The sequence below is a fragment of the Emydura macquarii genome, unplaced genomic scaffold (genome assembly GCF_026122565.2).
Source record: "Emydura macquarii macquarii isolate MOO-44397 ecotype Brisbane River unplaced genomic scaffold, CSIRO-AGI_Emac_v2 contig_1253, whole genome shotgun sequence".
Taxonomy (NCBI): Eukaryota; Metazoa; Chordata; order Testudines; family Chelidae; genus Emydura; species Emydura macquarii.
This window is the reverse complement of record NW_027131390.1, coordinates 71,277,834-71,297,211: the sequence shown is the minus strand read 5'-3', so window position 1 is coordinate 71,297,211 and position 19,378 is coordinate 71,277,834. Positions and strand designations below refer to the sequence as shown.

General features: G+C 36.7%; 1 protein-coding gene across 1 annotated transcript in view; it reads right to left on the bottom strand.

The window, feature by feature from the left end:
- The window catches only part of PDE11A (phosphodiesterase 11A), a 191,312-nt gene that overhangs the window by 70,628 nt on the left and 101,306 nt on the right, over nucleotides 1-19,378 (bottom strand). Inside the window, exons 7-10 of the mRNA XM_067549179.1 lie at nucleotides 17,171-17,246; nucleotides 15,624-15,691; nucleotides 14,655-14,747; nucleotides 9,677-9,727 (exon numbers count right to left, since the gene is read on the bottom strand). Of these exons, the coding sequence (XP_067405280.1) occupies nucleotides 9,677-9,727; nucleotides 14,655-14,747; nucleotides 15,624-15,691; nucleotides 17,171-17,246 (288 nt within the window). The remainder of the gene's footprint in view (nucleotides 1-9,676; nucleotides 9,728-14,654; nucleotides 14,748-15,623; nucleotides 15,692-17,170; nucleotides 17,247-19,378) is intronic.

The following is a 19,378-nucleotide window of genomic DNA, read 5'->3' as shown; positions in this document are numbered from 1 at the left end:
TCTGAATCACCCTGACAGGCAATGAAACAATATAATAACTTTTGCCAAACAGTAATCACATACTTTTATATAATACATAATAGATTGTCTTGTCTGTCATGCCTAATGGCCTCTGTGGGCCCACTTACACATCTGAGTAACTTTACTCCAGCAAGTAGGGCCAGTAAAGTCCAACTGAAACTACTCGTGGGAACAAATATACTCACGTGCATGCAGAAATACAGCAGCACCACCCTACTCCTGTATCAGTATACAGAGGTTTGTGAGATGAAATTATTGATGTGGGGCTTTGATTCTAACACATCTGAACCAGTGATGATATTTCTTTAGGCTCTCACCTCACTCCACTGTGCAAGAGAAATAAACTGCTTATGTTGCTAACATATTCCAGTACATGCACACAAAAAACATTATTACAGTTTGAAATTATACTGGAATCATCTTCTTTAGAATTTTATATTTTTAAAGAAATGCTGCTCAACTACCAGCCTTAATGTGGAGCAAGGATGGCACCCAGTGGCCAAATATGTTCATCTCACAGTGGGTTTATTTCTCATGGATTTCCAGTTTCTGACCTCTCCTGAGCTGTCTAATTACAAAGAGGTTCTAGCACAAATGCCAACCATTTGCCCTTACCTAAAAAATTTAAAGGGACACTACACCAAGCTAACTTTGGTCAAAATTTTAAAATAAGCTTTTATAAAAAAAACACTATAGGAATATTACCATTAATATTTTAAAAACAATTGCAGCAGAAGGTTGTGAAAAAACAAATAAATCATTCCCCTGTAGCATTTGCATCCAAAACATTGCAGCGTTTTGCTAGAGCATAAGAGTCAGAAAGTGAACTGCTCTTTTAACAAAGGAAAACTGCCTACTTCATTTTCATTATCCACACTGAGAGAAAAGCGATATGTTTTCAGTTTTAATATCATGACCATCACTAATAAAGGGATTATGCTTTTTAATATGATTTTTAAGATAAGAATCTTCATTTAATATTCAAAGAATGTGTAGACAATACTAGAACTGGTCAAAAAAGTTCCAGTGAAATGAAATTTGATGAAAATCAGAAAATATTTTTTGTATTTTCCAACCAATGGATGCTATAGGAAAAATAGATTAGATTTGTAAAAATATATAAAATTATAGAGTTTTGTACTAGATTACTTTGAAGAGTTCTGTCAATATTTAGAGAAAATATCAGTACAATGCTCCTAATAAGGTCATGTTGGGTGTTCCCAGTAGTGAGCAATTCCACTCAAGTTATCTCAATGTCAATAGTTTACTTCTGTGAATAATTGCTCACCTTTCTAAATGATTCAGTCAGATCCATAATGAGGGGCTTCACAATAAGAGTGATAATTCCTAGAGCAGAGTCTTTCTGGATTTGACTTGAATGTGCAGACACTCCTCTGTCTTCATTCCTATCTGCATGACCTTTTCCAGTATATACTTAAATTTACATGTAAGTGTTCATGACTGAAACATACTGCTTTATCATTTGTCAAGCATTGATGCTTTATCATAAAACAGATATTGCTCTCACTCTGAGAACGTTTTCTATGGACTACATGTTTGCTGGTTTTTTTTTGCTTTATTTTGTTGAATATAACAACGCTGGACTGCATTTATTCCTCAGAGCTTTTCAGATGACAAGAGATTTCTGTAAGAGAGGTGACCAAACAGATTGAAGGAAAGACAGTAGCTATATTGGATAATGAATCATTTCACCTCTTGCTATGAATGATGCAATGTCCCTAATATTTGCTTAGAAAAACAAGCAAACTGGAAACAGCATTCTTAAGCCCTGAGGTGATATTTCTGGACAACACAATAAATGCAATAAAAGGAGAAATTTTCAACATAAGCAACAGTATACAGTATCATAAATGATAGGAGCAAGACACTAACACATAGTCTTTTTTAGCATGGGATAAATTAGTCAATATCAATTATTTTTATTACATCATTCCCTGTTCAAGGTTTCTCAACCTGATTGTTGTCAAAATATCACTACAGTAGTGAGAACAATTACCTAATAAAGTGAAAAAAGCCAACATTAAAGGGAGAAAATCAGTGACATTTTTAGACTGATGATTTGGGCATATTTTTCCTTAGGAATGTATTTTTAATTTCTGTAAAAGGAGCCTGGAGCCCAGGTTAGGTGCTTTGATTTAGATTTATAGTAAAATACAATCAGTAAATAATTTTCCATGTCTTTTCCTGAAGAATTCTTCAAAAAAAGGAACAATGTCTTGCTTACTTGTATTGTCTAGTTCCATTTTTCCATTTACAGTAATTTTTCCATTTACAGTAATATAAAAATAATTTCCTGTAGTTTACGGATAAGTACAACTAGGTAGAGATTTAAAACAAATACAATTTATACTCCAGTTTGTCTATAAAGTTGACAACTTTCTCTATTAGCGGTACTCGTTTATTATTTAATATGGCTATCGCTGGCATTCCCTCATTCTGCAATCAGAACAGCAATATTGCTTTTTTTTTTAACACATAGCATATAATCATAGAGACATCACTTCCCTATGGAATTCCATAGAACACTCCTATTAAAAACTTTCTACTAAATTCCATAATGTTGTGGAGTAATTTCCACAGAACTTTAATAAATGTCTATAGACCCCTATTGTTTAATCCCTATTAGATTCTATAGGACTGTTCCATAAGAGATGTTCTACTAAAGTCCTATGATCTTTATATAAAGGACTAGCTACTAAATTCAGAAAACACTGGAACCGTCTCAATTTTCCGCCTAAACCCCAATACATTTTGGATGGGTTTATGATAATTCATCATATTTTGTACTGGTATAGCACCCAATCATTCAAGAATCTGTGAGCGTTACAGAGGGGTTTAAATATTATTATCCTCATTTCACAGAGGGGGAAACAGAACATAAATAGGTGAAGTGACTTGCCCTTCTCACTCATGTGATCCATCAGCAACAGAGCTTGAAACCTAGCTAGATACCAACACTTGGATACTATGGTGACAGACACCATATAAATACACTAGACAGTTATACATACAGCATTCTGGAATCTAAACATTCCACCTGACCTGCAAGAAAGAGTGTTTGTTTTTTCCACATGAACTCAATATTATTCAACTGAATTAACTAGAGCTTATAAAAAAATTGAAAATAAAAACGAAAACACTTTAATGAAATTTTTGGAACATTTTTTACATCTATAGATCTGGTGGCATTTTTAAAAATTTCAACTTAATTTTGTTTGCGTTGTCCATCACAGAGTATCTAAGGATGTGTATAAAATTATAACTTCATATTAAATGAGTTTAGTACATCCATTATACCACTACAGCTGGTGCCTTCACAGAATTCAATTTATGTAAACCAGTTGTCTTGAAAGTGTCCAGCTGTTTTAGATCATCAGGTAGCGTAGCAGTACTAAAATTTTCTTCCCTCTTTTTGGCTCAATTTTCTCAATCTTTATTTTATAAAATATCTGTAATTTTTAAGAGACAAAAATCCAAGCACAACTTTCAGTTTTCTACAATTAGGCTAGTCCTTTATCAGCCAGAGTTAGGCCAAAGTAGCTGAGGCATAAGGGATATATTATTATCACTACATTCTGAATCAAAGATTCTGTACAGTAGGTGATCCATTATTTGTTAGCGTGTAGCTCTCCTGTGTACTGTTTGCTCTACAGAAGGGAATATCTCGAAAGGCTATAAATAATGAAACACAGCCATTAAATATTGATCTGGCTTATACCATTCAGAGCTGCACAATTAGGTTAGCTTTTTAAAAATAGCTTCTTGTATATTACACATCAATAGAGAAGTGCTTGCATATTCCCTTAGGAAAATACGTTAGTTGAATTTTAAGGTGATGTGTGTTTGTGGGTGTGTTTGTTTGCTATCTGAGTTTTAAAACTAATCTAAGACATAGTACTTGTTTAATCATATCTCAGAATTCAGTGACTTTCTTTCTAAAAACATCCAGTCCTGGGGCTCAATCCTGCATTCTTTGCTCATGATGGCTGGCTTTCTAAATCTGGATAGCATTGTAAAAAAAGACGATTATGTTTCCGGCTTGGTGAATCTAGATCCCAATGAAAAGGCACCAGCCAGTGTAGTACCACTCTATAGGACGTAATTGAATTTAGGCTAAATTTTGGTTAACTGAGGCTTTTCCATTCTATAATATTATAAATAATTTTTGCCAAACACTAATCATGGGAGTATGGAAATTAGAGATGTCTGCCTAATTTTAAAGCTTTCACTTCCATTCTGACTTGGCACACAGCTTTTAAATACACAAATAGCCCCGGCTTCGCAATAAAGAAAATGAATTAATGTAGATATGGGGTATGATCCATCACTGAGACTCCAGTTATATGCTGATGTAACTCATTTGGATTTTAATGGAATTATACTGATGTAAATCAGGAGAAATATAGCGGTGAATCAGGCCCATGATCTTCATTAACTTGTATAATAATGCTCAGCATAGGAGATGAGTTTTGCACCTATAGTAGAACTGGGTGAATTTTCCAAAAATTTGAGAAATATTCATTTGAATTTTTAAGGAACTTGCTTCATCTATATTTTCATTCATTTTGTCTTCAATTCCTGTGAATATTCATATGACTGAGTTTTAGAAGCAAGAACACTTCTGGAAAGCATATTTTAATCTCATGCACACAAATGTTTATGGAAGGCTAAATTTGCTTTCTGGAAACAGCTGTTGCAGCAGAAACCTGCCTATAAGAATTATGCTGTTCCAGTCAGAGACTAAAAAACAACATAATGTGATTTGTGTGACCAGTCCAAACTAAGCAACACAGATCCAAACAGCAAGCCATCACAGTTTAAATATATTATTTAAAAAGTTGAATAATTCTGAGTAGCAAATAAATTTGAGAGAATCTGTTCATGGACATTCTGTGAATAGGAAAAGATTACATTTGTCCAGCACATTATTTATTAGAAATTATTTGTTCATAGAATCATAGAAGATTAGGGTTGGAAGGGACCTCTGGAGGTCATCTAGTCCAACCCCCTGCTCAAAGCAGGACCAACCCCAACTAAATCATCCCAGCCAGGACTTTGTCAAGCCACACCTTAAAAATCTAAGGATGGAGATTCCACCACCTCTCTAGGTAACCCTTTCCATTGCTTCACCACCCGCCTAGAAAAATTTTTTTTCCTAATATCCAACCTAGACCTCCCCCACTGCAACTTGAGACCATTGCTCCTTGTTCTGTCATCTACTACCACTGAGAACAGCCTAGATCCATCCTCCCTGGAACCCCCTTTCAGGTAGTTAAAGGCTGCTTTCAAATCCTCCCTCATTCTTCTCTTTTGCAGACTAAGCAAGCCTATTTTCCTTAGTCTCGCCTCATAGGTCATGTGCTCCACCCCCTATTTATTTTTGTTGCCCTCCGCTGGACTCTCTCCAATTTGTCCACATCCTTTCTGTAGTCGGGGGGCCCAAAACTGGTCACAATACTCCAAATGTGGCATCGCCAGTGCCAAATAGAGGGGAATAATTACTCCCTCAATCTGCTGGCAGTGCACCTAGTAACGCGGCCCATTATGCCATTAGCCTTCTTGGCAACAAGGGCACACAGTTGATTCATATCCAGCTTCTTGTCCACTGTAACCCCCATGTCTTTTTCTGCAGAACTGCTGCCTAGCCGGTTGGTCCCCAGTCTGTAGCAGTGCATGGAATTCTTCCGTCCTTACTGCAGGACTCTGTACTTGTCCTTGTTGAACCTCATCAGATTTTTTTTGGCCCAATCCTCCAATTTGTCTAAGTCACTCCGTATCCTATCCCTACCCTCCAGAGTATCTACCACTCCCCGCATCTTAGTGTCATCTGCAAACTTGCTGAGGATGAAATCCACCCCATCCTCCAGATCATTAATGAAGATGTTGAACAAAATTGGCCCCAGCACTGATCCCTGGGGCACTGTGCTTGTTACCAGCTGCCAACTAGACATCAAGCTGTTGATCACTAACCATTGAGCCCAACAATATAGCCAGCTTTCTATACATCTTATTATCCATTCATCCAACCCATACTTCATTAACTTGCTGATAAGAATACTGTGGGAGACGGTATCAAAAGCTTTGCTAAAGTCAAGGTATATCATGTCTTCTGCTTTCCCCACATCCACAAAGCCAGTCATCTTAGCATAGAAGGCAATCAGGTTGGTCAGACATGACCTGCCTTTGGTGAATATATGCTGACAGTTCCTGATCACCTTCCTCTCTTCCAAGTGCCTCAAAATAGATTCCTTGAGGACCTGCTCCATGATTTTTCCAGTTCAGCTGTAGACCATAGTGTAACATTATGTTTAAATGTCTCTTACTTGTGCTGTTCTTTTACTTCTGTACATCATTCACATAAGGAACATCCATTTTCAAATGGAAGATGGGAGTACTACACACATCCCAATTATGGGGACAATGGTGGAAAACCTAATACTATTTGTCCTGATTGACTTTGATTAGTAGCACTACTTGTATAAACTTCCGTAATTCCCTCCCCCATCTAAAATCCACTTGTTATTCTATAACTACAGTAACTGAAAAATGGTCCATCCCAATCTGCGTTGTATGCTAACCCCAAACTCTCATTGACTATGATGACTGTTTTTTAAATTGGGAAGAAATGTAGGTTTGGGCCTTAAAATTTCATTTGTTCTTAACTGAGATCATGGCCCCACTGTTGTAAACAAGGTATACACATTAACAGTGCATACAGAAACAGCATGCCACCCTAAGAGCTTACAATCGGAATAGACAACACATACAAAGGGTAAAACTGCATAATAATGTTTCAAATAACGGATCTGAGGCAAAGAGAATGAAATCCTAGGCCCATTGAAGACATTGGCTAATGTTTCCCATGCACTTCAATGGGGCCAGAATTACACCCAGAGAAATTAAGTGATTTGTCCAAAGGTCACATGGAAATTATGTGACAGAATTGGATACTGAACCTAGATCTCCTGAGTCCACTCCAGTGCCTAGCCAAAATACCAATCTTCCTCTCTCATCATAATGATAAATTGAGCTAGGATAAAAACATAAATTACATTTTATTATTCTTCTAGTCACTGACACCAGAGTGTATGGGCAAATTTCCATGGAGTCAGTAGAGTTGTACCCACTTACACCAAGCCTACATTTCATAGAAAATTCTGCCTCTCATACTGACTGGCCTTTTGAGAAATGTACATTAAGTACCTAACTGCTTATAGGCAAAAACAGTGGAATAAATGTATTTTCATGTTATTTTAGTCAATTTTTTTAATGATTAAAAAGTGAAAAGGGCTGGGGCCATTAATTTTCAGAGAGTAATGATCCATATAATTGGATTTCTTATTGAGATGGAACCTCCAATTATAATAAAATCTTGGTATAACCCCAAATGCAGGGTTATTTAGAGAGTAACTTCTAATAATGTAAGCATTTTTAAAAGAAGGCAACCCAGTTTTTAAGACCTATTATCAGTGAAGGGCTATTTTTAAGAGGGACTTTCCAATAATTCAAGAAGTGGAAGCCCTTCCAAAAATGTAGAAAACTAAGTATAATGTGGAGATATGACGACCCCTCAGCACTGAGCTGTTTTTTAGAGACAATCATAGAAATCAGATATGGAAAAGACCTATTAGGTTATATGGTCCATCATCATGCTCATTCAGGATGTTCTGTATTGTACTTTCCTCCTGTACAGTCCAATATGGGTTTCAGCCTCCCAACCAATGGTGCTTTCACTACTTTCCTGGCGAGATCTTTACACGGCCTACTAGAAGTAGACTTTGAATTAAGGCAGTTTCTTTTATTTATTTATTTTTTTGAAGTGAATTCTCAATAGGGGAATAGCAGCAATAGTAACCAAAGTGTCATTTCTTACTTTGGGAACTCAAAAATGGCATTTGCTGATTATATGATTTCTCTGTTGAATTGTAACTCTTTTTCAAAAGGGCACCCACTGTAGCAATATGTATTATTCTCAGCTGCAACAATTAAAATTGATTTTAAATTGGAATTTCTTGAACTTCAGTAACTCTTGAACAGCCTAGACTACAACCCCTTGGTCTAGACTACAACCACAGAAACTGAACCAGTGCCGATGAAGGTGGTTGCTAGGTTTGGCTATATACATTGCTGAACTTGTCCTGCCATTTCATATGGAACAGGTGATGGAAATGATGAAAATTGAAAATGTCAACCTCTACCCCAAACCACTGAGAGCTTTATGAGCTAAAAGCAATACTTAGAATTCCAGATTGTAAGACAGAGCAGATTCCAGAGCACCGGTGTAATAGGCTCCTGACATGAAATTCAATTTATTATTAAGTAGGTCAAAATATTCTGCACTAGTTTCAGTTTGTGAGGGGCCTCAATGTGTATTCCTATGTAGTATGCACTGTAGTATTGCTTTGAGGAGATAAAGGTGTGGATAACTGTGGCAAGGTACACACTTGAGAGAAAATGTTGCACTCTTTTCATAAGGCACAGATGCATACAGCATTCTAGGCCACGATCGCTGCCTAGGCATTTAATAGCAAAATGAATGTTTGCAACTGAATTAGAAATTGCAGTTGCACTTTATCAATCAGCTCAGGCACTGATATAAGTTCTTCCAACTCTTTTGCTGCCTCTCCAACGCACCAAGATCATCTCAGTGTTGTCCAGATTAAGTTGCAGCCAGCTAGCCAAGCCCCAAATTCATAGACACTGATTCATTACATTGCTGTAGCCAGGTCAGGAGCAATGGAGACAGAGCTGAGTGCAGCAAAGAATGGATGAGACAGCCCGCAGCTCCTCACTGACTCATAGACTTTAAGGTCAGAAGGGACTACCATGATCATCTAGTCTGACCTCTTGCACATTGCAGGTCACAGAACCTCACCCACCCACTCCTGTAATAGACTCCTGACCTCTGGCTGAGTTACTGAAGTCCTCAAATCATGATTGAAAGACTTCAAGCTACAGAAAATCCACCACTTACGCTAGATTAAACCTGCAAGTGACCCACGCCCCATGCTGCAGAGGAAGGCAAAAAAACCCAACCCAAAACAAAGAGTTAACCTTCCCATCAGCCTCATATACACCTTGTATAGGAGAGATGACCATACTTATCCTCCTAGACGCGTCATATACAACTTGAAAAGCACTCCAGAAGACAAATACTCTGAGTCACTCAAAATATGTGTGCTATTCGTGCACAGGGAGTGCTGACAGAAACTAGCGTAGTCCCTTCTTATAAAATTAACTCCTGATAATCTTGCAGGATTCAGCATGAACACACAATTATCAGCTGCCTCCTCAGCCTCAGTATGTCATTATTTACATTTGTTAGCTGTACTAAAGAAAATTGAAAGTTGGCACAGAAAACACCTTATTTCTATCATCCACCTAGTAACAGGAGACTTAGCAGTACTGTTGGGTACTGCAGATTCTGAAGTTTTGACTACTTATCTTAACCTCAAGCCTTTTGGAGCTACACTCATCCCTTAACAGTTTGTACTGTCTGTCAGCACCATGCAGCCTCTGCATCTATTTCAAATGTAAAAGTAAAATTGACTGTTTTGTTTCTTCTTTCTAGCTGACCTGCATTCATTTGATCTTACAGTGGCTTTGTACGCTAAACTGAAACATAAATTCTTACCTTAAATTTGTCAACTTCTGCCTTTGAACATGTTGCATGGTAGGATAGCACCTGATGTAGAACAAAAGAAAAAAATCAATTTTTCGTAGTGGACAAGTAGAAATTAGGATTCCTTGATGCTGTCTAATAAATTGCTTTAAAAATAAGTTTTAGTAATATTTATGCAGCATCAGTTAGCTGTGAATTACAGCAAATTCAGTATAACTAATTGCAGGTTCTCAGGTATACATCAGGCATTTACATTCCAGATAATTTTATAGGTAACCACATACAGTAAGTAATGTAATATCAAAGGCATAATGATAGTTCTCTTGAAATCCTGCAATTAAAAGAGGAGAAAGTCCATAGTTATTTCTACTTTGATTTGGAAGTAATGATTCTCATTCAAGTATTGAGCTTATATGTCCTTTCCAAAAGCTTCTCACTGCTAGCAAATTATCATTTCTAGCCTATAGCTGCCATTCCCTTAAATATGGTGTTCATTAGAATTTAGGAAGTTGAAGGGAGATATGCAAGCTATACTACATAGTTTGCACACCTCCCGTCCTTGACTACAGACGAATTTCACAGTAAATGTAGACCAGGCCTCTGAAGACCTTCTATTTCCATTATATCTCTTTCCAGAAAAGGTGACCAGAACTGTACAAACAATTTGAAGTGAGGGCATAACATGGGTTTATATAATGTCATAATATTTTTGGATCTTTTTTAACCTATTTGTAGCCTAACATTCTATTAGCTTTTCAGGCCACAGCAGCACATTTAGCAGCACACAACACATTTAGCAGCACCACAACAATGCCCAAGTCTCTTTCCTGACTGGTTACTGTTAATTTAAAACCCAGCTATATGAATGATTAGTTCAGATTATTCCTTCTGACGTGTATTAGCTTGCACTGGTCCACAATGAATTTCTTCTGCCACAGTGTTGTTCATTTAGCTAGATTTGGTAAGTCCTTCTGAATTTTCTCTCTTTTCAAGTCTTGGTTATTCCAAATTAATTTTGCCATCCTGCTGTTCACTCCCTTTCCCATATCTTTCATAAATATACTAGGTACGTAAGACTTGACAGGGTCTCCAGGGTCCCGGAGTCCAGACCCCAGTGATACTTATCCTGGAACGAAACCTTAAGGCATTCCATTGTTAATCTTTTGCCATATTGAAAACTAACCACTTATTCCAATTTTTGTTTTCTGTTTCTTAGCCAGTGTTTATGAGAGCTCCATGTAAAAAGCAGTATCTGTATTTTTTTGGATGTGAATCCCAATATAGTCTGTATCAAATTGACTTCTCTTAAATCTGGTCTCAATGTCAGTTTGAAATGCCACTCAGATATTGCAGATCTAGCTGGATCAATAAACATAAAGAGTAACAAAGTATTTCCATTGTTGAGAAAGGGAGTCTTCATCCTTCAGTAGAGAGCTACTAGCCTCTTTTTGTTCTGTATTTCTTGCACTCATCTCACCCAAGTACTATTGTGGGTTGCTTCTCATTTAAGGAAAGAATAACTGTTCATTGAATTATGGTAGCCATTCATCATACCTTTAATCAACATCCAAACCACATGGTGATTAATCTTTATAGACCGTCCAAGAGAGTAGTTGTATTTTACAACCAAGTAATTCTGTTTTCTTACATAAAATAATGAGTAGCCATTTCCCACCTAAACGTTCTTTGCTTTGTACCTAGCTCAATTTAATATTTGCTGTAATTTCTTTTTCTTCTTGTGGAAGAGGATTCAATCCAAGATGTGATTTCATGTGAAATAACTGGGGTTGTGAGGTCTTGCAAATAGTGATTATTATAATTGTAAAGAATACGGAGTCTTGCAGCAGCCCTAAGAAAAGAGGGTTTACACTTTCCCTATTAAATCTCAAGTCTTCATACAAACATAGGTGTTGATCCAGAAAAGTGCTTCAGCATGTGCTCAAATTTAATCATGTAAATACTCCTATTGACTTCAAAGGATTTAAAATTTAGCACATGCTTAAATGCTTTGGATTGAGTTATGGAGTGAGACCATACTGACATAGATAAAAATCTCCAGGGCAAAAAATAGCTTGTGCCATTTTCATAGGAGTTCAGGGGTTTATGACTTAGCTCAGGAAACTTTGGTCTGAATATCCCACATTTGTGTGTTTTATGTAAATCTAGTGGATTTGTCTATTCAAGAGATAAGTACAGTGAGAATCCACATCATCATGGAGTTGAGGTTCTGTGTGAAATCCAAGACATTACTGCAAATCTAGGGGAAATTACTTTTCTCTTGACAAAAAACATGCCCTTCAAATACTAGGGGGAGTTTACATGTGACTATTCAAAAATTTGAAACTTAGCTATCATAGACTAATGTAAGAAGAAAGAGAGGAAACCATACAGGCAATAATTAAACTATATTTTTAACCAAGGCTACTGGTAATTGTGTGAACCAAGAATATGAAGTTCAAGTGGATTACAGATTTCTTGAAACCCAAGAAAAATATTATCTTCATGTATAATGTGGGGGTGGGGGTGTGATACATAGCAAAAGAAACAGTCTTCCCAGGCAAACTTTATTTGATGATTTATACCACTTTCATGAACTTAATTGATTTTCAACTTATTTCTCACCCATTTCTCTAATAAAACAGTAAATCTGGGAATTTTAAAGACCCTGTTTTTCAGTAGAGTAACTAAAATCCTTTAAAAAGACTTATCTTTTTCAAAGCTGTGTGGTTTGTTTTTTTTAAAGCCATCTCACTTCCTTTGACTTTCGTGAGAGTCTCGTATCTAAAACCTCTGTACACCACTTTGAAAATGGAGGGGTAAGAACCTCAACATGACATCTGTAAAATGCACGTATGTAAAGCCTCTAATTTATAAGGCTATACTAGCTACATATATTTTAATATATTTAATGGATAAGGACAAAAATTCATTACACCCTAATGAAAAAGAGTTCTATTTCATAGCTGTAATTGCATCAGATCCACATTTGGCTAGAAACATCATATAGGCCTCTGATTACATCATAACTATATCATCCAATTTTTAAGAAGTGTCTTAAATACATCAGGAACATTTAAAAAGTAATCCTAATTTATAGTGCTATCATTCTGAATGTCAAATAGACACACAGCTACCCCAACACTGCATTTACAGCCAGCCATAGCAGGAGTAGCAGAAGTCTGTATGACCAGCTTTAAAGCTTTGATTTCTTTGGGAAAGAAGTTGATGTGAGCAGCTCATGGCAGACTTGTTACATCACTTCTCTTAAAATCTACAGAATTTAAGAGAAAATTAGCCTTTCAACAGTGTTTTTTGTGCAGAGTGGGGTTTAACTATCATATAGAATTTAATAAAGAATTCTATTCTGCTACAGAATTCTACAGAATGTTTCTAAAAGGACTACAAAAAGGAATAATTATTTTTTAAATGCTACAGACTTTAGATTAATTTTTATAGAACCTCAGTGGTTTCATCCCTCATTATTCTAAGGCTACGCCTACACTATAAGGTAGGGGTTCACTCCCAACTTGCGTACACATACTCACACAACTCTCACCGAGCTAGTACACGTGTAAATAGCAATGTAGCCAAAGTAGCATGGACAGTGGCAACGTGGCTTAGCTGTGCTGAGAACAAATCTGCCTGAAAAATAGGATATGTACTTGGCACGGCTAAACTGCTGCCGTTGCTGCCGCCCATGCTACCGTAGCAACACTACTATTCATCCTCATGGTAGTTCTCATTAGCCTAGTATGAGTATGTGTACACAAACAAGCCTGTAGCTTAGCTGTAACCTTAAAGACTTTCCCATAAGGGTGTCTTTTTCTAAGAAATAATGGACAAGAAAAGAAAAAGACACCTTTTCCACAATTTTAGGTTCATTGGTCTGCAACTGGCAAGCTGTGTGATGGTGCTCTGGCGCCCATACTGGTTAAGGGCAGTTGTGTTATGAGATACTGTAACATGCAGTGTTGGAATTCATGTAGCAGACCTTTCACTGTATGTTAGCCTGGACCTTTAGCAGAGGAAATGTGACATTCTTGAACATAATTCAGCTCTGGCAGACCCTCACTTTATTCCAATAATGGATACAACTGTGAAAGAAAGATTGCTACAGATTTTGCCTCATGATGGCTATAAGACATCAGCTCTTCCCTTCAGAATTTTTCCCAGTTGCTCTGCCTCTTTCATTGCATGGAATAAGTTTAAACACAAAAAAACACCCACAGTTGTGTGAAATATCAAGTTCTACAAATTTTCAGTAACTGCACTCTTCTGATCCAACTGTGGACTGGAAGTAAAACAAAGAAATTCTGACACACCTTCTCCCCTCCCTCCATGCACATACCTGTAATAACTGCCCTTTTCCAATGCCCCAAGGATCTTCACTTTCTTCCTTCAAATCCCTGCTCAAAACTTTTTTTTTCACCTTACTTCCTACTGCTGACCTCTACTTTAGTGCTATTTATTTTTTTCCTCACAGTGTGGGAATTTATAAGCTTCATTCATAACATAACATGACTCTCATTAATTTTATTATTTTTTAAAATGTTGTTTTTCCCTTTTCTACCCCTTCCTTTTACACCATTTGCTGGGTTTTATCTGATTTAGATTGCAAGCTCCATAGGGCTGGGACCACATCCTTTTTTACTTCTATGAATCACAATAAAATGTATGCCATTAGATAGACATTATCAGCTCAATACTTAGCTGGTATATGTACATTGCAACTGGGGAATTCTCTTGAGCGACACTAAGTTAAATAAACTGAAGATTGGGTTCATTATAATTTATGTATCCCATGTAATCTCTTTAGTGTTATCTTAATGAAACAAGAATTCTAAGCAAACGGAACTGTATATTTAGAAAATGAGGCTAACTACAAAGTTCACTGTGATAAATTCTGCAGTAGAATGACCTTTTATGTATGATATCTTTATAACAAAAATGGTTTACAGAGAGTGTTTGAATATCTTGATCATATACTTACATCAAGAGCCACAGATTGCTTTGCCCAAGATTTCTTCACTTGGTCATACATTATTGTGTTGTTGATGCCCAGGCCACAAAAAATAACAAAAGCCTAACAAGAAAGAATTCATTTAAAATATCAGCACAAAGATGAATGCTGTTTTAGATGTTTAAGACAATAGGATGAGTAGTAAACTAGAAAACAGACACATTGTAGAAATAATTGTATTTAGATTAAGGACATATTGGCTGGGAATGCAGTTCAGTAAAGCTGTTCTGTAAGATAAATGATTATGAGAAGAACCTGATTAGGTAACTGTATGTTGTTCTGTGTGTTTGTATAGGTCAAAGTGCAATGGGAGTCTGGTCCTGACTGGAGCATTTGAATTGCTACAGCAATACAAATAAATAAATTATATCCACTCTTAATTTGGCCACAAATATGCCAAAACACTTATACATAGCACTCATAGGGAAAAGTTACAATTGCAACATCTAAGAAGCAAATAAACTAGATCTGAGAGATGCTAGAAAGGATAGTTTTTAATTGGATAATCATTAAACTATCAGATAATATCAGTTTTTAATACCTCTTATTATTTATGTTTGTTTATAGATTTGCCAAACACCATGTGTGAACTTCTCAATTTTTGGAGAAATTCAGATCAGGATTCCAACTTTGTAGCTTGGAATCTATCTCTAAATTTATCCTATTCCATTGCAGGTCAGGGTCAGAATAAGATTTTTTTTCTGATTCTTGATTAATGGTATGAAAGATGAAACAGGGAATGGAGTGGGGGCATCTCTCCAAAACAGCTGCCACCGATATGCTAGAATCCAAATGCATCAATGAAGAACCTGCTGATTAGTAATATAGACAGTGTAAGCCTTTTCCTTGCAAGTTAAGTTTAAACAACACTCAATATCCAACAATACAGAATTTATGCTGACAGAGTACAGAATTGTTGCAAAGTTAAGTACATCTTACCTCAAATAATCTTTGATCAGCATCATCAAAAGGTTTCCCATCAAGCCTGTTCAACACTTGAGCTACACCTTTAGAAAGTTAAAAGACAAAACTTTTAAAGTGTATTAATTCATAATGTAGACATTCTGTTCATTACTAATTATGATATTTTTCCAACGCTAAAGCAAAACTCCAAATATTTTATTATGAAAAATAGTAATCAAATAGTAATATCTGAAATTCTCATTGTTTAGTAAACTGAATCATGGCATCAAAACAACTTTTAGCTGTTTTTCTCTGCTGTGCAAGTGGAATATTGGCAGTTTACAGAGTATTACTCCAATGCTTTGTGTGAGAGATTAAGGCCCTGAGTCAGTAAGGTACTTAAGCATTTGACAAACTTTAGGCACATAAGTAGTCTCAAAGACTTCTTGGTACATGCCTATGTAACTTGCTGAATCAGTGCCTTCATTCCTAAATCTTAGCTAATTTACTATGACCCACATATATAAGTCTCTTTTCCCCCAAGGCTGGCCCAACCTTTTGCTGAGTCAATAAATATCCAATTCTATTAAGCAACTTGTAGAGAAAAATCTATTCAAGCTGGTGGCTCTAGATAAGTCAATATTGAATTCCTTTGTGAAAGACTATTCCTTCTATTTTACTTACAGACCGCACAAAATATTGTAAGATTTATCAGTGAGTTTCTCTTTTGCCTCCTTCTATGAAATAAACATTATGAACCACATTTTTTAAAAGGCACAATTACCATGCTTGTATTGGTTGGTTAAGCACACAGGGCCTGAATCTGTGATGTGAGGAGTGAACATCACATCTGCATCATACGTACCAATCTCAACTCTCATTGATTGCCTTCCGTAACATATGGGCTATGGGCCAGATCCTCAGCTGCTGTAAACTGTCCCCGCTCCATTGACTTTAACTGAGCTCTGAGAATTTATGAGGATCCGGCTCTATAATTTTAGAGGGTTTCCCTTTTGTGTGCAAAAATCATATAATTGTTTGTCTAATGAAATCCTTACAGATGGTACTAAGCACCTTTCAGGATCAGACCAACAACTGCCTCAACTGCACAGATAAAGGAGGCTCTTGAATGATGTCTCAATATAGCACAGGCGGGCTAAACAGGAATATTTTTTCGCCTCTCCCCCAACAAATACTAAAAAAGCAAATGAGGGACTCCCTTGAGCTGCTTGGGACCCTAAACAATTACTTAGTTTGGTTATGCCTAGTGTCAGCACTGCAATATGGTACACACATTTTCATGAAAATTGCTAGAGGAACCTATCAGTTTTCATCTCTTTCACCTTGAAGTTTCAACAAAGAGATTATTATTTCAAGTAATATAACAAAGAAGCAATTGGAAAGCTGAAAACCAGACCATACAGTATCCAAGACAAAACATTCCTTTTTGGGTACTTAGCATGCATCCTAGGTATCGTAACTACTTAACAATATTCAGCTGAGAAAAAGGTACACAGAATTAAAAAGACAGAAGTAAATTCATATTAGCACAATGCTGAACTCAGTTATGAAAAATATCTTACCAATTATTTGGTGGTTGCTATTCCATATAGGAACACAAAGAACAGACTTTATGTGAAAGCCAGAAAACTGGTCAGCCTAGGATGTAAGAAATGAGAACTTTAGCCACTGGTACAGTATTTGGGTAGCTAATTATAGTCCTCTAATGTCCCACTAATAGTAACATCAAGGAGGACTTCAACAAGCTCATAGTTACAAATCAATTTAATTCCCACGTGGGTCAAATCCTGCAGGCCTTACTCAGGCAAAACTCCCATTGAAGCATAATCTGTAGTAGGATTACCTGCATGAGTGAAGCAAGCAGGACTTGGCCCAAAGTATTGGCTGAATCAGGACCTAGACTAGAAACTGTCTTAACATATATGAAAACATAGCACTTGTCTCAGAGAACTTACAATGTTTGGCTCTTGACCTGAACTAAGGACTAAATGTGATTGACACAATGCCCAGTCATTTCGATAACAGCTGAATAGAACAGTTTCAAGGAAGGGCTATGCCAAGAGGAGATCATTCCTGGGTCAACTATATTGGTATCTTAGGGAAGGAAATATGAATCACCTGCTAAATGGGATCAAAAGAAGGGTGTGGTGCCCTCCCCAAAGGTTAATCTGAGACTGGGTTTGAAAAACAGCCAATAAGAAAGAGAGGAGATATATGGGTTAAGAAAGATTTGCAAAATTGAAGGTAAGAAGTGAGCTGGGAACTGGGTGGGAGGAAAAAGACAAGTTCAGGAGGAACTGAGGGTTGTGGTCAAAAATCAGGATGTGAGATTTACTATGTAGATGTTATCTGTAATTCAAAAAAGACCTTTTGCCTCCCCTGCTAGTTTTGAGGTAATATACTGTGATTTGAAGCTTTGCAATGTACTTTTAATGCCATGGATTCTCCATTTTCTGTGCTGTTCTTTGGAATTAGTGCTGCAAGACATCCCAAGGGAGGTAAGTGATTCTTCAAACCCTGAAGAGAGACTGAAGAGGGCTAAAAGGGTGGGCTGTGAGTAGCTGCGGTTCTCAGTCAATGGTAGAGATCAGGAGATGCTGCTGGTGCTATTGTCAACCAACAGCAGGAGAAACAGTGAAAAACTACAAATAAGAGATGAGGCGCAAAGGTTACAATTCTGTAAAGAAGCGATGTACTGGGAACAGATGTCTTCTCTCATGCTGCAGTTCCAAAGTCTGTAATGTGAGCAGCTGCATACTGACTCTATAATGACCTCCAACTGAGGACTTGGGGGAACTGCTATTCAACTGAAGCAATTCAGTTTACTATTAGAGTCATATCTTGCCATCGATACATCTGTGGAACTTCTAATTGAAATCAATGGGAAGTCCCATATAAAATCCATGAGAGGAAATAGCCCTATTAGTCTTATGACTCTTCTGTGAAGAAATGGGTAATTATATTTAAGCAGAAGAAGGAATAGGTGGAATGTACTGAACTCAGATTACCAACTGAATGTCCAAACCCTCTCAAACAACCAAATGTTGATCATAACTAACAATGACCTTCAATCCCTCATGATTGTGTCATGTTTTGCCAATTACCTAGAGATAGTCTTCCATTTACTTGATGCAAAATACAAAAAAGATAGGAAAATTGGGGAATAACGTTTATCCTAGAAAATCATCAAGGTTCAGAAGGCAGTATGTTTGAGTACAGATTTATATAACTGAGCCAGCCTGGCACAACTCAGTTGAACTCAACTGAGAGGAACAATTACATCAATGATGAATTTGGCCCCATTAGCATTTTCCATGGTTAACTTTTCCTATATTGTTGATATATTATTCTCCAAAATTGTGGTTTCTTCGCCCCCCCCTTTCAAAATGGTGATGAAATAAAAATTGAAAGCGATCACCTTGTGGATACTTGTGTTTAGTATACCTAGGTAGTATGTCATTTTAAAAAATGTTACATAGATGTATGGAATATAATATAAAAGGAACCTCCTTTTTGTATTAGTTCATACTGATATGTGTGCCAATACGTATTATAATCTCACAGGTGCAAATTCTAAAACATATGCATTAACAGAGCAATTACATATCAGTTACATGTATTCTTTTTCTTCCATGCTGTAAATTTTCATAAGATGGAGCTTCCTATGGCCCATTTCAATATAATGCAGTCTTTTGGGGGAAAAACTGCTAGGTTTTATTTATTGTCTGAGTTTTTGGAAATCTTGATGTAGATCTTAAAATAAGCTTAAT